We start from the raw sequence: 24948 nt of genomic DNA on the forward strand, positions 1-24948 counted from the left end.
GGCTGAGTCTGGAAGTGTGTATGTTTCTGAGGAGGGAAGAAGAGCATGCCTCGTGGCTTATCACGGGGCCTCAAAAATCGTCTCGTCGTGCGGTCGAGGAGGAAGTTGGGCGATCGTTGTGAACGGACTTGGTGCAAGTGAGGAATGTTCGGCAAGTTGGAGTGTGAAAAGAAGCTGCATGGCGGTTTCTGAGCCCTGGCATTGAATACCGCCACACGAATACCTCACGTCCGTTTCCCGCCCAGAGAACTGCTTGGCGCCATTTTCGGGTGCAGTTTCCCATGCAGTGACTCCGTTATTTTGACGACACCAGGTCCAAAAAGGTTTATCTCTGGATGAAGCTAAGTGCCAGAATAAAGGAGGGATTTTTCTTTTGTTTTATCGTTTCCCCTTGTCCGTTTTTGTTACTGTGTGTAGAGGTGCCTCAAATTTAGGATGTAAATTACCTCATGCTTTGATTTATTTTCATGATTACGCTTTGATTTATTCCTGTTATGAATACCTGATTTATGGCCTTTAAACCGCTATTTATTTAGATTGCTCCTGTCTGTCTATTCATTGTGGGTTCCAGTATAAACCCTTGTCCTCCGTCCTGGTGATCGCGTCTGGTGCGTGCTTCGCCGTTCCCGTCCCATGCGCTACAATCTCCAAGGATCACGTGTTCACCTCCAAGGGAGAACTGTTCGGCGACCCATCCAGGTTGGTCTCTACCGGCGTGGACACAACAGTACGTATATGTGTGTTTTGTATGTACTGTATATGCGTGTGTGTATACTTAAAGATCCCACATTGTATGTATATTTACATATATATATATATATATATATATATATATATATATATATATATATATATATATATATATATATATTATATATATATATATATATATTATATATATATATATATATATATGTGTGTGTAAACTTTCCAGTGGTTGCTGGGGAGCGCAAGAGAGCACGAGCAATATTCGTTTAAGTGACAGTTTGGACACGGTGGTCACACAGCGATCTGTTTACGTGAAAGAGCCAGTTGGACTTGTCAGCCAATCCATCGTGTTGTATTGTATAATGCTAAATGGCATTTCAGCTGATGTATAGTATTGTTACGAATTTGGAATCCTTTCACACACAGACAGTCAGCGATCCCCGTAGTACAGTTATTTCGATAAGTATGTGCTTGTAGTTATAATCCCTCCCTTTTGTCTAATGGGAATTTCGTGTGTGCGCTGCGAATTATTTTTTTTACTACAACAACAACAACAACAGCGGCACCGACGCCATAACGCACTTGCTTCTGGCTGTGGACGAGGGTTCGACCCCTCGCTTCAAAGCCGACTCCACCCACGAGGGCAAGGGCGCGCCCTTCATCCAATCAGGAGGCTCATCCCCTCAGAGCCGACTCCACACCAGAAAGGCAGGGTTTCCCCCTGTCCAATGAGAAGGGGACAGAATCACCCGACGAAACCCTGTCCAATCAGGGAAAAGATTACCAAAGAAGTCCGATCACCCCACCCCCACGCGAGAGAGAGGTTTAGTGATCGGCGTGTTCTGTCTGGGTTGGCTGGGACTGCCTCGCCTGGTGTCGTCTGATCCACCTGGAAGCTTTTTCGGCGATCGCCTCGTCGTCTCTCGCCTCGTCCGCCTTCTTGCTGGCTGGCGTCCGTCGCTCTATCCCTCATCCCAGGTGCTTGGTGCTGCGTTGAGGCGGTGGGTTCGAGTCCTGCCGAGCCAGTTCGACCAGACCACATGAGGCGGACAGGTGCAAGTGCAGACTCTTGCCCTCAGCTCGTCTTCCCTCCCGAGCTGAAGGGCCAAATAAAGGCCACGGCCACCATTTCTTTTGGGTGTGTGCGTGTGTGTCTGTGGGCCCAGTCTATAAGTAGCAATTGTTGAAGTGCCTTGTACATGACTTGCATTCCTTCTTGATAGTCGGTTTAACTCTGCTCTTTTTGTGCTCCCCTTGCCCCATTATAAATAAACCCCGATTGTTCAATATACCAGCTCGTTGTCTGTCACTTCCTTTCATTGGTTTAGCACGGTGCGTATTGGGAATTAGGGAGGCCATCGTGCCGTAATTGTTCATTTGGACCGATGTACCTTGGTAATTCCCGCTCGGTTTACACCCGGTTCGGGCTTGGTAAACAGCCCGTTCCACCCGAGGTCCGTCGAAGGTGTGACCTCCCTGGTAATTTGATGACGTGGGTACTTAGGTATATTGAAATTTGGCTATTAACCCTACCCCACGCCGTCAGAGAATTGGCGAGCACGGTCCTTAACTGACCCGTGACCTTCGGAGTTGTCCGAAGGTTACGACCTGCAATTCTGGGTGTTCGGTGGGAGACTGCTCTACTGCTCCACCTTGCGGTCGCTCCTCGCCACCGACCCCCGGCCCACAACGGTACGTACATCTGACAGTAAATGTGCAGACTTGCTCGTGAAAGAGTACGTCAAAAGATTTTCCCGGCATTAATTGGTGGATGTTAAAGATCACATGGTGTCCTTTGTGAAGCGGAGGTGAGCTATCGCTGGCACCCCTGGCCAAATTCCACATTCCTGTCTTAACCAACAGAGGGCATTGCATCAGTGGCACAACCATGCCTTCAGTGAATGATGTTACCCTGCAGAGTTGTGCTGTATACCAAAGAAGAAGATCAAGGAAAACATGCCTTTGTTTGGAGAGGATGGCACAGGGTTAACTTTTTCACTTTAAATTTTTTCGGCCTAGTAGGCCCAAGGACGGTTTTTAAAAATGGATATAGCCTACATTAGCAGTAGTGAAGTTTCTTAAATTTTATCATTCATGATTTGAGGTTTTTTTATTTTCAATTTCATATGACTGCGGCTTATAAGAGGGAGCGAAGCATTGGACTCTCTAGGCTACGAACAGATAGGCAACACTGCAGTCTGTGTCAGGTTTACACTGATGCCAGGCCCACACTCAAAAGGGGCCCAAGATGACCAAAACTGTTTCTTTTTAAAAACAAACTATGGTATTTGAAAGTATATAAATTGTAAGTGCCATATAATCATGTTGTTGTGTTGTTGTTCACAGTTTATTTCTGCACTTTAAGTCATTTCCTTGCACATGACGTCATGACACTGTAAACGTTCCAGTGCACACATTGTTTCAGGTGTGGGTGAGAGGCATAGCGGGAGATGATGAAAAAAATTAAAATGATGAAAAAACACATTTCGGCGGTGCTCAGAAACGCAAGCGTAAACTAGAAAGCATCTCAAAATGCAAAACCCGTCCGTGTGTGCTTTGTACTCGAACTAAACTTGACGAAAGCAACAGTTAAAACAAGTTGTACATTTTCTTTATTTGTGCTTTCCACAATATTGTTACGGTTGTGGAAATTCGCATTACACCATAATGGGTCCTCAGGTGAGATATATCGGAAAGTTCATGTGTAGTTAGCTCACACCTGTTGTATAGAGGGAATATATGTGATCCATTCGGGCTGCGATTCTTCAGTTAGTCGTTTTTCTTTTGCTGTCGTTATTTTGGTGCAAGAACAACAACGAACATCGCCACAACCAACATCTACACGACGCCAACAATCACGCCAATTACACCACGACGCCACCTTCCACAACTACGCTACCACCATCTTCGCCACTTTCCATTCAACGAGCACCGTGCGGTCACGATCTCCGCGGGACGGATGAAAGGAGCGGAGTCGCAGCAGCAACAGGAGTGCGAAGGGGCATCTCCCGCCCAAAACTCCTGCTTAAATATCTCCCGCCGGATTTTCCCTCCTGCTTTTCCCGTGCTTTGGCATGGGGGAGGTGCGATTTGAGCCAGAGGTCAAAGGTGAAAAAAGGTGGGGGCCTGATTTTGGGGGAATAATTACCTGGCCCCAAGCCAAAACTGATTTTCCTCGCCCCCCCCCCCCCGCACGGCGTGGGGAGGGGGGAACGAGAGGGCACGCCCCTTTTTGGGAAGCTTCCAGAAGGGAGGTGGAGCCAGAAACGGGGCGGGGCGAAGGGCGGAGCCCCGCACTACAAAAGGCGTGGGCGTAGAGGGTCCCTGGTGATTGCTCGGTGTTCGGTTGTCGTTGTTCCCTTGTTCCGGAATGAGAATTGTAGAGAGTTGTGGAGAGTCGCTGTTCCCTTGTCCCTGAAGGAGAATTGTCGAGAGGTGTGGAGAGTCCTTGCTCTTGGTTCGTTCGTTCGGAGGAAGAGGTTGAGGTTCTGTTCGTTTGTTCCTGTCGGGCGGACGACACGTGCAGGCGTGAGGCACGAGCCCAGTGGACCACGCCAGAGGGACACGGAGTTACGGTCGCCAAGGACTTGACACGTTCAGGGAAGTCGCGACTTCCATTTCTTTTGGGTTCTGTGTAAACGTGTGTGTGGGGCGCCAGTCTGATGAAGTAGAACTGTTTTAAGTATTGCCATGTGAATTGCATTATTCGGTTGTAGATCTGCGTGTGTCTCTTCGCTTGCTTTTATTGTGTTTTCTTGCTTGACTGCAATATACGTGCCTTCAGTGCTGCCATCAGGTCAGGTTAGATCTGTGACCTGCTACAGGTACCATGTAAACCTGTACTAACCTGTTCCATGGTCGGGTTGTCGGCGACTAAACCGTCTCTCCCACCAGGTTTTCTGGTGAGGAGGGTGTTTGGATATGGACACCCAGCAGGATTAAAAACAAAACCTGTCAAAGAGCGGAGGAGCTCCTTGTGAGCCAACGGCCATCCATATCTAGTGTCCAACTGTGTCTGCGGACGTCCTCCTGCATTTGGGTTACTTTTTTTATAAGGAGGTTGGTGGCAGGATTTGCACTCCGGCCACGATAAAACCCTTCATTCCGCAAAACACAAAAACGCAAAAAAAATCTGAAAACCCACTCCGTGGGAGTACCTCTTGTGCAGCTTCCCTTCACAGGGCAGCTCACCGGATGACGGGATTGGGGCAAAGCCTTCGGGACCCCCAATCTTTGATGATAGGAGGGAAACCACGGGGTAACATTCCTGGGTCAGATTGTGGGAGAGTGTGTCAGAGTGGTGCTGAGGTGTCGTCCACCAGACGGCGGTCTCCTTGGGTTAACCTGAGGCGGTCCTTTCGGGTGGGTACCTGGAATGTCCTATCCCTAAGAGAGGATGATCACCTGTCTCTGTTATCATCTGAGCTCAAGCGTTTGGACATCGGGATTGCAGCTCTCTCTGAGGTTCGGACACCGGATTGCGGCGAGATAATGGTGGGTGGTTACACCTACTATTGGTCTGGTCGCTCTGATGGTTACCATACCCAAGGAGTTGCTGTGGCTGTGTCCAATAAGCTGACCCCAATGATAATTGAGGTAACACCGGTCAACGAGCGTATTATGAGATTAAGGATTCGTCACTCCTTAGATGTCATTTCCCTGGTCTCTGTTTATGCTCCGAATGAGGCGGGTGATCTCACTGTGAAGGATGCATTCTACGCCACGCACGAGTCTGTGGTTGATCAGTGCCCCAGACGAGATACACTTCTAGTCTTGGGGGATTTCAATGCATCGACTGGAACTGATAGGGATGGTTATGAGGTGTGTGTTGGTCCCCATGGGTCAGGAACTATGAACCAGAATAGCACTAAGTTCCTTGACTTTGCAAGAAGTCATGGACTTAGGGTGGCTGGTTCATGGTTCCAGCGCCCATAAGCTCATCGCTGGACTTGGTATTCCAACGCTGGCGGTGTGGCAAAGGAGATTGACCATGTCCTCATTGACGGTCGTTGGAGGATGATCCAGAACTGCAGGGTCTACCGGAGTGCTCAGTTCCTCAATACTGACCACAGGCTTGTTGTAGCAACTCTAAAGCTGCACCTTAAATCCTGGAGAATGGTACCATCCCAGCCTAGGCTGGATGTTGGCAAGCTCAGGCATGAGAGAGTAGCTGACGAGTTTGCGAACAGGCTGAGTGGAAACTTGGGGTGTCTGGGTGCTTTGGGGGGTCCTGAAGAGTTGTGGAGTGCCTTCAAGACCACCGTCCTTGATGTTGCCGGTGGATGTCTTGGAACTCATCGCAGGGCAAAGAAGAATTTTGTCTCTCAAGGGACACTGGATACCATTGACCAGAGTCGCAGGGCCAGGCTGAAAGGCAGAGCTGAGCTGTTCAGGGAGCTGAGACGTAAAACTGTACGTGCACTAAGGGTGGACAAGGAGGCCTATGTGTGAGGAATCTGTGAGGGGGTAGAGCATCACCTGTGGACAGGTGATTCTCGTCCCGCTTACAGGGGAATTCGCGCATTGCGTTCATCCAAGCCCATCCCTCGAAGCAGTGCAGTTAGAGCAGAGAGTGGTAGGCTCTTGACAGAGGAGTTTGAAGTGAAGGCCTGCTGGGCCAGTTACTTTGAGCGGTTGTACCAGGCTGATCCCCCAGCTGTCGAGTTGGACGTCAAGGGTGTTACAATCCCTGTTGCTGACCCTCGAATCAACTGTGGTCCACCTTCGCTTGTGGAAGCGTGGGCTGCGGTGAACCAGTTGAAACGGGGCAAAGCTCCAGGGATCTGTGGCATCCATGCTGAACTTCTCAAGGCTGGTGGAAACGCTGCACTTGTGTCGTTGCATGCAGTTTTGTGCTCTGCCTGGAACACAGGCATCATCCCAACTGATTGGAAGAGGGGCCTTGTTGTTCCTCTCTGGAAAGGGAAGGGTGATCGCCAAGACTGAAACAACTACCGAGGGGTGACTCTGCTCTCAGTGCCGGGCAAGGTCTTTGCTCGGATAATTCTTGATAGGGTTCGCTACCATCTGCTTGAGCACCAGCATCCAGAGCAGTCAGGCTTTACACCAAAGAGGTCAACGATTGACCGTATCCTTGCTCTTCGTGTCCTCACCGAACGCAGATGAGAGTTTCGGCAGGGGCTGCTTGCAGCCTATGTTGATCTCTGTAAAGCGTTCGATTCAGTGAATCGGGATATCCTCTGGAGGATTCTTGGTCTTCGTGGGGTGCCACCAAAACTGATCAATCTGATGTCTGAACTCTACTCTGGTACTGAGAGTGCTGTGAAGTGTGGTGGTACCATCTCTGACTTATTTCCAGTTGTTACTGGAGTTCGTCAGGGGTGTGTACTTGCCCCCACACTTTTCAGCACTTGTATGGACTGGATTCTAGAGAGGATGTCAGAGAGATCAAGCTGCGGTGCATTGTTTGGGAATGTCAAGATCTCGGACCCTGATTTTGCAGATGATGCAGTCATCTTTGCGGAGACTTTAGATATCCTTTTGGGGGCCCTCGAGGTGCTGAATGAGGAGTCGGAGCCGTTGGGATTACGGGTTTCTTGGGTCAAAACTAAGATCCAGGCTTTCGGTGACATCTTGGATGCTGCTGTCCTGTCTGTGTCTGTTTGTGGTGAGGAAGTTGAGGTTGTGGAGAGATTAACTTACCTTGGCAGTGATATTCATGTCTCTGCTGGCTGTGAGTCAGAGGTCAATAGACGTTTGGGTCGGGCCTGGGGAGTCATGGATTCACTGGATCATGGGGTGTGGCGCTGCCGGTACCTGTGCGGGAGGACGAAAGTCCGAGTCTTCAGGTCGATTGGTACTTCCAGTCTTGCTCTATGGATGCGAGACTTGGACTCTGACCAAGGATCTGAGACGGAGACTTAATTCCTTTGGTACCAGGTCTCTTCGGAGAATCCTTGGCTATCGCTGGTTGGATTTTGTGTCCAACGAGCGGTTGCTGAGAGAGACTCGGATGAGATTTGTTACCTGCATAGTCCATGAGCGTCAGTTGTGGCTGTATGGACATGTGGCTCGTTTTCCTGACGCTGATCCTGCTCACCAGATTCTCTCAGCGAGGGAGTCTCATGAGTGGAGGAGGCCAGTGGGCCGACCACGTGCCTCGTGGTTGCAGCAGGTTGACCATCATCTCAAGGAGATGGGGATGGGCCTGGCATCTGCCTGGGGGATGGCCAGACGGAGGCCCCTGGAGTACCGGCGGAAAGTGGACGCAGCGACGTGCTGTTCTGGCACATGCTCCCATACCTGACCTGACCTGAGTGCTGCCGTGTGGCGCAGAATAAATGTGCTGGTCCAATTGTTTTTCCGTTTCGCTGCATCCTTTCCTTTGTTTGAATCTCCATCTTGCATCACGTAAGGGATTAATAGTGGGTTTAAAACACCCGGTAACTAATCTGAACCGTCAAGGTCGACGATAATTCCGCTCGGTTATCCCTGCAGCACGGAACGAGCCGCTTAAGTGGTTCGTGTCCGGAGTCGACCTGTAGCGTGGTACAACTCAGTACGCTATCCGCACGGGTACTTAGGTAAATCGACCATTCGTCGATCGGACCCTATTTCGCGCGGGTAGAATGCGGACTGAGTTGTGGTGAGGTTCGACCCCCACCCGTGACTAGCTCCCGGCGTTGTTCCGAGAGGGTCACGACTGAATTGCACGTTCGGTGGGCGAAGCGGCCGCTATTGGCTACACGCGATCGTTCACACGCCGGCGGGGCGCGAATTCACAACAATATCATAATAAAGGTTCTTTGAAGATTTGATGATAAAAGCTTAATTGGTAAAAAAAAAAAAAAAGTTATGGCCTGGACAGACACACTGAATCTCAATCTGTAATAATAAATGTGTGTGGTGTGTGTATGTGTGTGTGTGTGTCATCCATTACTCCAAAACCATGAAACTTTGCATGCAAACTAAGGGAACTCCAATGGAGTGCAAGAATAAGAATTGGGTGTTTGGGTTAATTAAAACACCCCTTTTGAAGATAATTAACGGCCTTATTTAATTATATCTTTTATCAGGCACATCATCAGCCACCTGACTCTCTGGCGTCTTAAGGCATCTCCTGGGTAACCACCCTGAGGTCTGAAGCCGCCATGTTTTTTGGCCTGCTCGACCATACCTTGACTTGGAACAAGCCGCAACAATTTCTTAACGATAAAGCACTCAAATTTTTTTTTTTTCACTTTTCTTACTGATATCATCAAATGCCTGATCTTCATACCTACAAGTAGCTGTATATATGTGTGTACATATATATATATATATATATATATATATATATATATATATATATATATATATATATATATATATATATATATATATATATATATAATGGTCGAGTTATTTTTGTTTAAGTTCAGACCTAGCTGATTGATGGTGTTATGGGTCGGACCTTAGATAGATGCAAAACCGTGCTGGCTTTCTTTTAATAAAGATGTCTAAATGAATTTTTTCACGGAAGTTTTGCATTTCACCACATGCTTGATGTTATAAGCTGTTAAATTATATCAGGATTGTCCATGGATGTACAATCCTCCCTCTCCCAACAGACTTATCTGCTTCCAAACGCCCTCCCCTCTCCACCCACTATGGACATCTCTGGGTGGTTTTTGTATGCTGTTTTGAAGTACCTCATTTGAAGTCGAGAATCCTTCCCCCCATTTCCCCCTTAACTTCCCTGACCAAACCCAAGTCTAGAACCCCCTCCCCTCACACTTACCTCCTCCCAGACCCCCTACCCCTCCCAACTTCTCCCCTCCTCTCCCCTCAATTTACCTCGCTCCAATCCCCATCCTGGAGTGTATTGCGACATTTGATTGGGCATCCACCCCCCCCCATCTTACTCCACCGTCCTCTCTCCCTTCCCCCTCCTCACTCCTCCTCTCTGCCTCCCCACCCTCCTCCCTCCCCTCTCACACTTCCCTCCACTCCACATCCACCCTCCTCGCTCATCCTTTCATATTCTCCTTCTTCTCTCATTTTCTCCATATTATTAGAATTTAGGTTTGTTGAACATTTGATGACCAAAGCTCAATTGGTTAAAAAAAAACGGTCTGTCCTGGACAGATACACTGAAGCTCAATGATAAATAAATTCAGAAATACGGAAGCGGAATTTTGCGATTAGAGAGGACCCAGAAAACATCACCCTTCTCTTCACAGCCTTTCCAAATAATAATGAAATCTTCCCTGATATCCCAGGATCGGTTCCGGGGCTACGGGTGTGCAGTGTCAATCGATCCGGGATGTCGTGTCCCGACATGCTGTGGCAGCCGCCCTGACACACGCTTTCAATTGGAAATTGATAGCGTGTCAGAGGGGAAACATTTGCTCCATTATTGTATCAACGCCCGATTGAAGATGGGAACATGGCTTGCAAGGGGTTCACGGTCACCCGGTGAACCTTTCCTAGATCCTCCACCCCCATTAGCCTGTGCAGTTGAGCCACCTGCAGAGCTATGTACAGTGCACCTCTGCCTTCAATATGGAAGGCCATGTACGGTGGGTCATGTTCTGATGTCACATGTGTCCTTCATTACAGAATATTGTTTCTTGGGGTGGGGGAGGGTTTGTTAATTGGTTTTTGGGGTGGGGGGTTAATTGTTTATAATCCATCACAAATGTCAGCTGGTTTATTTTTTAGGAAAAACTTTGTGAGCCAAATGACATCACAATGATGATAACGTTCTGCTGCAGATGGTGGTCGTCAAGCAGTTGAGCCAATCTCAAAGGAAAAGCGAATTGGCCAGGGTGGGCCCAGTCTGGGCCAGGCCAGCTTTGGGGCCTCGTGGAAAACAGACCAAAACATTTCCATCTGGTTTGTATTTTGCAATTCACGTGACCCTTTAGCATCAAACTGATTATTTACAGGAAGCTGTGAATCGAATTCTGTAAGTTATGCGATCATTCGGGGCAAATGAAGTTCCAGCTACCCGTGGCCAACGCACACACCCCAGAGTGCAATATGTCGAGTTTAATAAATAATCGGATGGCTCGCCGATGGTTGCCGTGAAATGGGTCACGTGATCCATTTTGGCCTTGCCATTTCAATGTATGAACGGAAAGGCACATTAACCGCACGGGGCACGAGCTGTTAACTAAACACAGAGCCTGTCCCAGGCTGTTGGGAGCATGATTTGTTAGTACAATTAGTGGCTTTAAAAACTCTTTATTGGACTGGTCAACACACATCCATAGTCTATACCTATACATGTGGACTCGATTGTTAACTTTTAAACTTTTCATAAACATCACCATAATGTTTTCAAAAATATTCAAAACGCGCGTGCATATCCCCCTCCCCTATCCACCCCTCCGACATGGGGGGGGGGGACCTGATTTCAAACACTTATCTTGTGCCAAACATCCTTCAACATCCTCCACCCACCGTCGCTTAACCTCCTCTCCAGTTTCCACACCATGCCCCATCCTCCTGTCCCCACCATCCCTCAACTTTCTCTCCCCACGACCCCTCAATTCCCTCTCCCCACCATCCCTCAACCCCTGTCATCACCATCACCCCTCAACTCTAATACCCCCCTCCTCTCTCGACCTCCTTTCCCTACCACCACCCCTCAACTCTCATGTCCCCATCATCCCTTGCTACCATCCCTCAGCCACTACTCCCCTCCATCCACAACCTCACCCAATCGCTCCCACACCCCACCCCACTATCCCTTCCCCCTATTTAACGCCTCATCCCACAGGTAGCCTGTCCACGTATGACGTAACTTCGTCTCTTGGCAACTCAAGTCCAATGATTATAATTAATCCCGCTTATTGTTCATTTTCAAGGAATCTCGGAATGCCTTCCTCAAATCCTACCTTCAAATTGTCACTTCTCCCCCCCCCCCCCAACCGTCAACCCCTAACCCCCTTCATCTTCAGCCAATTTCAACCTTTTATCGGAATGTTGAGGTCCTCCGTGCATCCACCTTAAAACTCAGATGTTGCGACTTTGGTTTTCACCAAAGGCTTTGTGGGCCTAGGAATTTTGAGCATTCCTATTCAGGCACTCTCGGTCTGTCCGGAAGAAAGGGAGAGGAGGAGAAGGAAGCGGGGTGGTGGTGGGGGGGGAGGTGAAGAAAGCAGTGGAAGGGACGAGAGAGAGAGAGAGAGAGAGAGAGGGAGAGAAGGAGAGAGAGAGGAGTGGGCGATGTAGAGACACGAGAAAGGAACTCGTGTCAATGTGCTTTAAAGAGCGAGTTTCGGTGTGTTCCAATAAATGGTCACACCACGAGAGCAGCCCGAGGGAGCTTGTCTGTTACTTGATGTTGTGCTAAACGATACTTTGTGATCGTTTCGAGGAGCCTTGCCCTGGAAGGCGTTTGGCCGTTCGGTTCAGGTCGATCCACTTCGACTCGACCGGGAAACTTTTCTCCCAGTCCTGGAGCTGAGACACCACTTCGTTCTATGTCAGACGTGGAACGTTAAGGAAGACAAGTGTGAGCACGTCAGGCAGACGATGAACCGAGCTCACACTGTCGTCCCTTTCTCTGGCGCCTCTGGCCTTTGGGCATATTGCTACCGGCTGTCCCGCTTGCAACGTGCATGTTGAAAGTCTCAAAGCATCTTTCGCAAAAGTAAGTATACTTGGCCCATGACTTTTGGTCAAATTCTGACTCCTCTGTATTGACTGAGCAATGAGTGTTCGATGTTTGGTGTCGATCGTTGCGGTAGTGACACCTCAAGCTCTCGACGGATGCATCTTACGCGTTGTGACATCAGAGATGATTCATGAAAATGAAAATGTCAGGGGCAGATGTAGAATTTTTGTCAGGCACGTTCACCCAAGTAGCCGGGTCTGGTGTTGGCTTAATGGTTAAGGTAGCTGGCTGAACATCTTAAGGTCTTGCTGTTGAATTACCACCAGGTGGGATTGACTCATTCTGTCGTCCTTCTGAGGTCTTCAAAATGAGTACGAGCTTCCTGGTAATGGGCATTGCATTAGTGGCACAGCTGCACCCCCAGGAAATGATGCAGACAAGTAGCCACAGGTTACCTTCGAATAAATATAACCCAGGTACCCCATAGAAAGGAATGAAGAAAGGCCACCCTCCCTCCCTTCGGAAGAGATGCAGGTACAAGGGCTGCCCCATTATATATTATTAATGAAGTGTGTTTGACATGCATGAGCTTGATCCCAACACATTGTGCATCAAGGTATGGTGTTGAAGATTTCACCTCATTTTTACCTCTTTCATTTGTCATCCACACTCTGTCACAGGTTGAAGAACCAGTCGTAGTATGGCGTTTTGTCCTACATCATGAAAACTCATATGCGAGGAGCTCCACCCGTTTTCATATTAGGCCTGCTCTACATCCCTGTTTTTACCCAAGATGTTGGCTCTGAACCTGGATTGGCTTCGGTGGATGGTCATCCCTTTTTGTACTTTGATCACAGTGACATTGCATCGATGCGCGTCCTTGCACATTCTACACACTTAGAGCTGGCCACGCTATTGCGAAATGCTGCTGAGTCGATGCTCGCATCACCTAAAACTTACTTACCTCCATGGGAGCCCGAAAGATTCTCAGGGCGCTGGAACGAGCTGTATGGGAACAATCTTCCTCCGCTCGCCCTCTACTGCCTCCTCGAGCCGCAGCGTGCTGACCTTCTGCAGCTCGCCCTGGACTACATGGAGCGAATGGCTGCACAACCTACCTGGTAATAACAAGCACTAAGAGTCCGACAAAGGCTTGCATAATTAAGTCTAAACCCCGAAGCACCGGAGTTAGCTATCGCTGCTCAAAGTTGTTCTCAATCAGAAATATCCATCGCAAGTTAGTTTAAAACCAAAATGTTTACAACTGACTTTATTGAGGTGGTTTTATGCCAAAGTCAGAATGCTCTCGCACCTTGTTTTTCACCACCTTCTCCACATGCTATCCTGCAGGCTTGTGCTAAATGCCCCCAAGGATGAGGTCCCTTTGGCACACTCACTCATCGGCTTTGCAACTGCCTTTGACTTTCTGGAGAGGAATTTTGAGCCTGAGCAACGGCAGCGTTTCACATCAGCTCTAGCCAACGCCACCCATTACATGTATGAGATGTCCTTCATTCGGGGATGGGGGTTCCAGTACCTTCACAACCACCAACCTACCAATTGTGTGGCTCTTCTTAGTGCTGCCCTTGTTCTCGTGGCAGAAGGTGAGGACCCTCCCAACTTTCCTGTGCCCACTGAAGTTGCACTCATTCTGAAGCAAATGCTATTTATCCCCACACACCAACGCTGCACTTCCAATTACTCCATTAACTCATGTTATGACTGAAACAAATGGACCATATTATCCCAGACTTTGTCATCTCTTGCATCTTGTCACTTCATCAGGTGGCATTAGATTTAGCAAAGCCTGGTGTTAGCATTGTGGTTGGGGTGGCTGGTTTGGGATCTTAGGGTCCTGAGTTTGAGCCCTGTTTTCTGCTGAATTAACACCAGGTGGGGTTGACTCAACATGTCATCCTTCTGAGGTTGGCAAAATGAGTAACAATCTATTGGTATAGGGGCACAGCATCAGCAGCATGGTCACACCCCAACAAAATGATTGCTCCCCTGCAACCAAGCTGCCATACGCAAAAAAGAAGAAGAAGAAGAAGATTTAGCAGATCTGTGAAGTAGAGTAAGTGCACATTGTTGACCTTTAAATTGAGAGCACAGTGATGTTTTAGATCGCTGAAATGCGTGCACGCAGGTTACCTGCAAGAGGCCTACCTGTGGATTCGGCAGGCGGCGAGTATCATGGAACGTGCCATACTCCTTCTTTGGGAAATCCAAGATGGCAGCCTGGATGAAGGAATTGCCTATGGGACGTACACGACTCGCTCACTTTTCCAATACATTTTCCTGATGCGCCGCCATTTTGCTTTGGATCACACGCGTCACCCTTGGCTACTCAAGCACTTTGACTTCCTGTACCACACTATCCTTCCAGGTGAGAGGTCACATGTCATCTTGATTGCTAAAGAAGATCTGATTCACTTTTATCGGTCATGACGTTCTTCTTTTTGAATAGAATGGTTAGAAAAAGACAAACGACAGACTAACTGTTGATGTTAACTTTAGTCCCATCACAATCTCAATGTCTCTTCTTGCAGGCACTCACCTTTCACCATTTGTGTTGGCCTGGTTAGACATTCTAGTCCAAACTCTTAGGTCATGATGCTGCGATCTGAGATTCAAATCCCATCTCCTACGTTCATTTGTCCATTATTTTCAAATGCCCATGTAATTAATGTGAACGTACATTGTCATTGATGTCTGCAAATGTCTTAGTCCTACCTGTGACATATATGCAAGCTCTACTGATGAGACCGAGGACAATGGGAAAAATAATATTAAAAACCACAATACCTTTAAAAAGAAAAGGCCATCACTGTGTCTTGGTACCTTGTTAAAATTCCGAATTTCATGCTTCTGTATGAGTGCCACAGAATACAGAAGGGAACAGTACGGGGCATATTACACCTGTGCCAGTACCGAGAACATCTGGAGACATCAATAGTAGAACCGGAAGTTGAAATTTATCAAACTTTGGTTACATCATCATTATCAATGTACCATATTCTCTCCAGAGCCTTGCTGCAACCAAAACAATTCCTTGGCAAGGGTTAGGGTTGTTATTGTTGTTGTTGCTGTATTGCCCCAGTCAGTTCTGCTCGAACAAGCCCATGGCATGGAAATAGCCGGTTGATCACCCAGGAGCGACTCGGAGATCCTACACATCTATGATTTTGTGCTCTTGTCGAAGTGGAGCCAGGACCGCACAGTCTTCCCTCATGTGTTTTGTTGTGTGTGGGGCAGCCTGGCAGAGGTTGCAGTTGTCGTAAGTTAGGGTTAGGGTTGTGCTCGGTGATGTGCCATTGCCTTCCCAACAGTCAGACAGGGCAAAATTTTGTAACTCATTCACAGTGCCAGAGATAACTCGCCAACTCTTCGCAGAGGATGCTGTGGGATCTTTAACATCCACAAACGAATGCCGACAAACGGCAAACCCAGTATAACGTCCATCCGAGGGACCACACGTGCGTTGATGAATCAACCTGCCTGAGAAACCCTGGGATGGCAGTTTATAGCTGGGTCAGGATTCAAACCCAGGATCGACAGCTTAGAGGGTAGTGTGCCAGCCCCCCTGTCTGAATATTCATTAAACCGATCTAATGAGATATTTGCATGGATTTTGTGAATTTATTTTAAGATTAACATTGTTTTACATTCACATTTTTGACAACATTATTCTTGCGATTTTTCATTGAACCACTGCCTGGAGTTTTCCCATCACAGCCACACTGCACATTCCTCTGTCACTCACCTTCTCCATCTCACACTCATCCCTGGCACCATATTTTTCCCCGTCATCGTGTTGGAAAGAATTTGAACTGCAAGGTGATATTCCACCATGTTTGTACCCCCCAATTGAGATGTTGTCTTTATAATGACAAGGTTCAGTTTTTTTTTTCTTTTTCTCCAGATTTCTCACTTATGAAGGTTGCTGGCACAGTACGATGGGAGGTTTAACAGGAACTTCTCTTCCTCTACTTCTTCATTCAGGATTTCAGCAGACGGTCGCCATAGCAGATTCTAACTACAACTGGTTTTATGGGCCTGAGAGCCAGCTTGCCTTCCTCGAATCCTTTGTCCTGCGCAACGGCAGTGGCAACTGGCTGGCCATGCAGATCCGAAGGTTTCGCCCCACCACTGGACTCATGGCACCTTCGCACGCGCAGCGTTGGTGCACATTGCACACGGAGTTCATCTGGTACGTGTTATACTTATGCCTACAAGCGTACAAGATAACAGATGGAAAACAACTAACTTGGAGATAGGAACTGACACGTGTCTTGGCTACAATTTCTGTCACATACAGTGCATATTTTCCATGCGTCGATCAGACAGGTATACTTTGCCAATGGACTTCAATGGATCTGTAAGTGTAGTTGGCTGGCGGGTGACAAAAAGGTATGTGCACTCACCTCTGGCTTGTCGATAGCCTGGGGTCCAATCTCGGCCCAACTATAAACTGCCATCTTGGTGTTTCGCAGCCAGAGGGATTCATCAATGTGTGTGCGGTCCCTCCGATGGACGTTAAACTGGGTGTCCCATCTGCCGGAATTAGTTCGTGGATGTTAAAGATCCCACGGTACCATTCTGAAGATTCTGCGAGTTGTCGCCGGCATCCTGGCCAAACTTCAAATTGCTCCCCTAACCTAAAGGGGGAACTGCATCAGCAGCGTAGTTGCACCCTCAGCAAATGATGCTACCCCAAGCCATGAGCTGCATACAAAAGAAGAAGTTCAGTAACCATAGCAAGAAGCTATAAATATGTTAAGACATTCAGTTGATTCATTGGATTTGACGGTATGTCGATGTGGTTTAACTTCTCTTGGTTAATACCTTGTAGGTACAACTCCAGCTTTGAACCAAGACCACCTGCTGAGTACGGCTCTCCCAAGATGCACCTGTTTTCAGATTGGGGAGTAGCAACGTACGGTGCTGCTCTACCTCCAGGTCACATTGGTAGCTTCTTGGCCTTCAAGTCTGGCAAGCTGGGCGGGCAGGCGATCTACGACATTGTCCATTCAGAAAGGTACACAGCGGCACACCGGGGAGATCTAATTAATGTCCTCTCCTATGTTCTGCTCACAAAACCATTTTTTTTATATTTTTGTTATATTCGTTGGGATTTATCTGCATGTCAGAAACTTTGTGTGGAGGAAGTGTACGCAGTGTTGTCGATGTCCCTCGTAAGCCTCCAAACACATTTGGCCTTCTGTTTGCTCTTTTGGTTTATTTTGTGTCGTATCTCTCAGTAATGCTTTGCGCCCACTTCCTCATCCCACTTCGTCCTCCCACTTCCTGCATGGAAATGAATGTGTTGTGCCTATCAGCCCTGAAAGAGGAACGTAGAAATGTGCTGTGTCGATCAGTATTCAAGGGAATCTCCCATTGCTTGCTCAACGGTTGATGTTTCGTCTCTCAAATTTTAGTATTACATATTGATTTCTGGTTTGATGGGTTTTCGCCTCCGCCACTAAAGGTAGGCGGAGATTATGTTTTCACCACTGTTTGTCTGTGAGCAGGGCGGAGATTATCTCACAAACTTATGGATGGATTTGGACGAAATCTGGTGGACAGGTTCGTTGTGTGACGAGGACGAATTGATTAGACTTTGGTGAAGATCCGGACCAGGATCCGGACACGACAATTTTTAAGTGATTCTTCACCATTGAAAGATAGGGCCAAAAAAGATATCAGATAGACAGACATGGAGAGCATGTGTCACAGCATATTGCTGCGTCCATTTTCCACCGGTACTCCAGGGGGTCTCCGTCTGGCCACCCCCCAGGCAGATTCCTGGCCTATCCCCATCTCTGAGGGATAGGACATTCCAGGAACCTACCCGATGGGACCGCCTCAGGCTTACCCTAGGAGACGGCCGGATGGTGAACGACACCTCAGCACCATGCTGACACACACTACAGTGTGTTTTGAGGAGTGAAGTGTTTTTACGGTGGCCGGAGTGCAAATCCTGCCACCAACATCAAAAACGATACATAGTATGATATTTCAAAAAGTAGTGGTCGAGTTATAACAGAACGTGGTAGGTGACAAGTACAAGCCAATGAGATTTTGGTTGAGGTCCGGATGCAGATCCGGCCGATCAGTGGGCTACAAAACGTAAACCTTTCAGCTTGGGGGACGTATGCACCTTACCGAGTGATGTTGTACTGTATTCAATGTAACACTTATACAAAAAGGGTTTCGAGTTTCAGCAGGTAATTAAATCGTATGAGATATAATCTTGCTGTCCTGTTGACTGTTATCAGCAGGTATGGCCAGTGGATTAATGGCTGGAGAAACTTCAACGCAGGACATGAACACCCGGATCAAAACTCATTCGTCTTTGCACCGCACGGCACGCCGTTCATTACAGAGGCTTTGTACGGGCCCAAACTTTCACATCTCAACAATGTTCTCGTCTTTGGTGCTGACATACCACTGACCTCCTGCCAGCCGTCCTGGCATGGACAACTCACAGAGAACTGCCATACCAAATGGCTGAAGTACAAGGTGGGTTGATTTGTAGGCCTTTTGACGATGTAGGCCCTTTCAGGCCAACTCATTGGCCTTGGAAGGAAAGGTTGAGTTGTAAAGATATCCTAAGTTTTGAGGTTCACTCTCGAGGTAGTTGAAGGATAAAAGTGAGAAAGAAATGTCAACAATATAAAGAAAGTGTCTGAAGAGCATTTCAAAGAAGATTTAAGTCACAGTGACCGAATTTCAACGAAAACAAAACTACCCAAGGCCATTGAGGCCTGAAGCTTTTCCTTCACTTCATAAACATTTTACTCACACCACCATTGCACAAACTCAAATTAACCCTCAAGAACAACTTCGTTTTTACCTCCAAGTGTGAGATTTTTTTTTTCATTTATTTGTTTCCATGGAGAAATGCAATGCTACTCTTTGGTGAATAATATCAGAGAGACTTGTGGAACTCCAAACATGAACTCTTGAATTTGACCAAAACAAGGACAAACTAGAACGGGCACTCATAGAGCGCATACCTTCGCCGCCACTACTTTTTTTGTTCTTGGTATGAGTGTGGGGAACTGGTTTCATATGAATGGTCTTATGACACAAACCACATATCTATAATGTCATGACCCCCCCTGACTTTCGGGGGCTACGGACTAAACAACAATCAACTCGCATCATTTTGGCGAGTCTTCACTCGCAAGCTCGGTGAATACAACATTTCAACAAGAGAAGGTAATCTCGTTTGATGCTGGTTTCATGCAAATCGAATAAGAATTGACTGAGTTATGCCGAAAACCGCATATTTTTCAAGGGCGTGACCCCCCCCCCCCCCCGCGACATTTTACCCCAACCGGTGACATGTGTTATGATGTCATTGTGTCACAAGATTGGGCATTAACTTCTGAACATTTTGGTGCTGGGTTCATGTAAAGCGGACAAGAATTGACCGTGTTATGACAAAAACCGCATATTTTTCAAGGTCGTGACCCCCCTGACTTTTGACCCCTAACCGGTAACAAGAGTATGGGCGTCATTGTGTCATATTGCATATCGCAAGATGAGGCGTTGAATTCTGAACATTTTGGCGTTAGTTGCATGCAAATTGAATTAAAATTGACCGTGTTATCGTAAAAAGACGATTTTGACCTTTTCTTGACCTTGACCTTTGACCCGAACGATCCCAAAATCTAATCGAATGCTTCCTGGCTAATAACCAATCATCCCACCAAATTTCATGCAATTCGGTTTAATACTTTTTGAGTTATACGAATCACAAGATTACAAATAAATAAATAAATAAACAAGAATTGACCGCGTTATGACAAAAACCGCATATTTTTCAAGGTCGTGACCCCCCTGACCTTTGACCCCTAACCGGTAACAAGAGTATGGGCGTCATTGTGTCATATTGCATATCACAAGATGAGGCGTTGAATTCTGAACATTTTGGCGTTAGTTGCATGCAAATTGAATTAAAATTGACCGTGTTATCGTAAAAAGACGATTTTGACCTTTTCGTGACCTTGACCTTGACCTTTGACCCGAGCGATCCCAAAATCTAATCGAATGCTTCCTGGCTAATAACCAATCATCCCACCAAATTTCATGCAATTCGGTTTAATACTTTTTGAGTTATACGAATCACAAGATTACAAATAAATAAATAAATAAATACACGCCGACCAAAACATAACCTTTCGCAGAATGCAAAGGTAATCACAAATCCCATACAGTACCTTATTTGAAAAGTTAATAGTTGTTTGGTGCAGACTCAAAAATTTTACCTGTGGATATATCTCACCTTCAAACCACTTCCCTATTATCTTTCCCTCAATGAGCACTGCTTGATGTAATGAGCAGTGATTGAACTTAACTTCCTATTAATTGCAAAAATGCAAACCGCTTTGAATGTGTTGGTTGTAAATGGCATTCTTTCTTTTTTTAAATACCGGGTCCATGGCTCGTGGAGGAGCTTGCACATATTTTAAATGACGAATGTGGATATTAGGAGACAATGGACAAATCAACATAGGGTGTGGGATTTGAACGCAAAATCCCAGTATCAGGAGGCAAGTGCTCAGATGTGAACAGGTCAGTGCTCTAGCATGTTCTTGATGCATTTCCTCCAGTTCAAATGTACGAGCGGGCTGGCAGGATAGCTTGGAGGTACGTGCACTCACCTGTGAGTTGTCCTGCCTGGGTTTGAATCTCGACCCAGCTATAAACTGTCATCCTGGTGTTTCGTAGGCAGGGCGAGTCGTCAACGTGCTCGCTGTCTGTCTGAAGGACGTTGAGCCAGAGGACTCATCTGCTCGCACTGGTAGTTGTTGGATGTTAAATATCCCATAGTGTCTTTTGATGAAGTGTAGGTGAGCTGTCGCCGGCACCCTGAGCAAATCACAAACTGGTGCTCTGCCTGACTGCTTGGAAGGCAACGCCAAACCGCCCAACATCGGCAGTACTGACACACTAACAATAGTACGGTACAATGATGATGATGAAATGTACAAAGTGCCATCTGCTGGACATATCTCCCTCGTGTTGGGCATTGTGGGGCATATGCCATGCACAGCCTACACCTTGACTTGTAAACTTATGTAGCACATCAAAATATATTACAATGCTGGGCCACAACATGTAACGTTATTCGCTGAGAATAACCACACAAAGTGTCCTTTATGGAGTGATAATTAAGGAATTGATTTAGGGTCCTTTTTGCTGAAATATTGATTCAATCAGTTAATAATGCATTTTTCCCCATTCAGTATCTTAGACAAATAAAGGAAATGCTAAAGAAGCCAAACAAAACCAAAGCTGTCCTGAAGTATAATTTTGCAAATTATAATGTGACTGAGCCACACGAAGAGGTCTCGTCCTCAAATTAATGAACCAAAGAAGCAAGTAATTTAAAAACTTGTTTTGGAAATATTTTAACTTTGACATCTAAATGGCGAATGTTCAGTAGCCGACGCATTTGTTCCAATTGTTAATGCTGAGCTTCTTTCAAAATGCGTTGCTCAAAGCTTATGGCAGAAATGTCAGGGCGTTATAAGAGAAGGGAGGCAAAGTGAGGATGTATTTAGCTTCGTGGTGCCTCAAAAAGTGGCCACGTGTAATTATGCAACACGTGTTTTTAGATTTTTTTTGTGGAACTGCCATTGTCCTACATAGGAGGAACCTGCAGCAAGCGCCCGTGGACAGCTGGAAGCAGCCGTGGAAAGTTCTGGCGTAGTTTTCATGCGAGGCGAGGCAGTGCATGCCTATTCCACGGCGCTTCTATTGCACAGCGTGCAGCGGAACCTCTTGCTCATACACCCCGGCCTACTGCTTGTGCTGGACCACCTTCACCTGGCTCCTGGTAGCCCTGTACGCTCAGCAGCTGCTTTTTTCCACAATGTAAACCAGAAATTTTACTCGATGAAGCCCTCTTCAGATGGACCGTCGCTGAGTGGGGCTGCATTGGGCAACGAAGAACTCGGCTGTCGCTTTTATTGGGTCGACGACTTGGGGCAGAGCCCTGGTGCAAATGTAGAGTTTGAGGAATACCCCCAGAACTTCCCCTTCCACAGCACATGTTTTGTAAACGTTACGCGTGCTGTTTCCAAGGAACTTAGTCGTGCGGCCTTTGCTTTCCTTGCACCTGGGCTAGAGCTAGCCGAGTTGAGCGTAATCGGTTTTCGTGATGCAGTGCACATTTCCATGGTGGTAAATGCTACGGCTTACACCATTTACATCAACACGGGTGACGGCGTAGAGCGCGATGGGATTTTTGCTGTCCTGGCAACCGAGGGGAAAAAATGGGTGCTGCGGAAGCAAGACGATGATCCTGACGTGACGCGTCCAGACACTCAGACACAATCATCAGAAGATGACTCCGTCATCAAGGTGGAGGAAAACCTTGGGAAGATCTCAAAGGCTTTTATAGCACTTGAGAAAAACGCCCCAGAAACTTGGTTTATTGACTCTCCAAGTATGCCTGAGGTACTGCTGACTCCCGTGCCAAGAACTCACACAAGGAAGGGCCAGAGCCAATCTAGAGCGGGGGTTGATTGGCTCCAACGAGGCTTGAAAAGAGATGGAACCTGGCAGAAAAGTCCAGAGGGTAGCGAGGATGAACCAGAAACAACCCTTGCGCTGGACATTTTCGATCGACTCGAGAGAAAGAGACAAGAGGATGGGAAAACCGATGACGATAAAAATTTCATAAACAATATTAAAGTAAAGCCGATGTCCAGAAGGAATAAAGCATCCCGAAGGGTGGCAAAGCAGAATCTCCAAAGAAACCAGACGGGTCCAAATATGTTCCCAAAACTTCAAGTCCATCTCTTACTGGTGCTCAACGTGTTTTTCTTCTCATTCCTGCTGTTGCTTCAGTTTTGCTGGTTCCCGAAGGGTCAGGTTCTGCTCAACAAACGGTGTTTGTACATTGTTCTCCTCGCAGATTGCTTGCTGCTGCTTGCTCTCTACGGACTCTGCTCTGAGGATAGTTGTTAAAATCACGAACTTTCCTTTGAATAAGTTTCCTCAAACTTCTCATGTGGACTCATTCTATTTGTTTGTTTGTTTTTCGAGAGATGGGCTGGATAAAGATATTTTTATACCTCCGGGCAAAACCACCCACTTGTGGCTTTTGTGGGAGTGTGTACAGAATACACGGCAAAGTCCCAAGGGTGTACCTGATTGTGAGTCCTTTTGGCAAGTTTTGTTGATTGATGTAATTCCAAGAGGAATATGAATGTTTTATTAAAGGTTTGGTGCAAGAAGTCCAATTTAAATGCGGTGTTTGTGATCATTGTAGTGTTTCGCCATGCACAGCAGGCCCAAACGACACGAGAATGACGTCCCCAACCCCTGGGGCATGAACCGGGGGTCAAATCTAAAAATCAGTACATATTTCATGCATCCCCCAATGTTGATTGCATATCAAAAGTTTAATTTATAATGTTTAAAAATGTGCCCATATTTGCATTTTTGGTGTTTAACCTTTTTTACCCTGCCCCAGGGGGTGATGCCAAAATGACCCAGCTCATGCACCTTCTTGCCAGGTGTTGATCATGACGACAAAGTTTGGTGAATTTCTCCATAACTGTTTATGAGGAGATAGCATGACGGATGGGCAGACAGGCAGGCGGAGCCGATCAAAAAGTGTGGAGATAAAATTGGATTTACGGTCCCTCATTGGGGGGAGTCCGGAAGGATGCGGTAAAGGTAGCGCCATTATCCGAGCTGTTTCATCTGGGTTTGATTACTGGCTCGACTATAAACTATCGCATCAGTGTATCGCATGCACGGCAAAGCATCATAAAGCGCCCCATCCATCGGGATGGACGTTAAGCCGGGTTTCCTGTCTACAAGCATAAGTTGGTGGATGTTAAAGATCCCACGGTGCCTTTCATGAATAGTAGGTGAGTTACTACTTCCACACTGAACAAATTACAAATTCCAACCCTGACTATTAAAGAGAGGGCAAGAGCAAACCATCCAGTAATCCTTGCCATAATGCTGCTTTGTTCAGGCAGAGAGAGAGAGAGAATAAGAAAGATCAGAGTCATGTGAAAGGGGAGCGATTGGGGGGGCAGGGGGGCGGGGTGAACCATTGCCTTGATTCCATATGCCAGCAAGATAAAGATCATTCAACACAGAATATAAGACTTCGTTAAGTGAAAAATGCTCATTGAGAAAGCATGTTTCAGACAGAAGAGGTACTCGAGATCAATTTGCAAATCTGAAGTGAAATATGAAAAATAGCAAAGGCATATCAAGGGAAGGTGTATCTCTATTTTATACATTATTGCAAAGCCTTCGATTGTGTTGATCATAAATTGATGTGGATTATGCTGAGAAAATGGGGATGTCGGAGCACCTGATGCAGCTGATAAGAAGCCTGTACACTAAACAGGAATCTGCAGTAAGACAGAGTATGAAGAGACAGAATGGTTTGGGATTGCAGAAGGGGTCAGGCAGCGGTGCATTCTCTCCCCTTGATCAATCTGTATAGTGAGGACATCATGAGGAAATCCAACATGGCCACCAGAACACGTGACTGATGATGTCCTCAATTTAAGTATTCATTCACATTGAATCATAAATCAGATATACCAAGTATCAAATTTTTTGGATAATGATTTTGATTCAACCAATTTTGGCTTTAATACTACTTCACCGATGATGTCATCGTTATC

The 24948-nt window shown here is 46.8% G+C and overlaps 1 protein-coding gene across 4 annotated transcripts; it reads left to right on the forward strand.

Annotated features, from left to right (window-relative positions):
• The first annotated feature begins 583 nt into the window (after positions 1-583).
• On the forward strand, positions 584-23541 carry DSE (dermatan sulfate epimerase). Of its 4 annotated transcripts, none has more exons than XM_085860024.1 (9): positions 584-699; positions 10425-10545; positions 12955-13395; positions 13625-13878; positions 14421-14660; positions 16277-16484; positions 17127-17312; positions 18553-18796; positions 21938-23541. In XM_085860024.1, the coding sequence occupies exons 3-9, from the start codon at positions 12995-12997 to the stop codon at positions 23258-23260; spliced, it is 2856 nt and encodes a 951-aa protein (XP_085716150.1). In that variant the 5' UTR covers positions 584-699; positions 10425-10545; positions 12955-12994; the 3' UTR covers positions 23261-23541. The 4 variants fall into 4 exon arrangements, with proteins under 4 accessions (XP_085716150.1, XP_085716149.1, XP_085716148.1 ...); XM_085860023.1 differs by lacking the exon at positions 584-699 and adding an exon at positions 10004-10229; XM_085860022.1 differs by lacking the exons at positions 584-699; positions 10425-10545 and adding an exon at positions 11818-12310.
• Positions 23542-24948: the final 1407 nt, after the last annotated feature.

This window comes from Eptatretus burgeri, chromosome 16, assembly GCF_056783735.1.
Source record: "Eptatretus burgeri isolate ZD-2024b chromosome 16, Ebu_testis_v1, whole genome shotgun sequence".
NCBI lineage: Eukaryota > Metazoa > Chordata > Myxini > Myxiniformes > Myxinidae > Eptatretus > Eptatretus burgeri.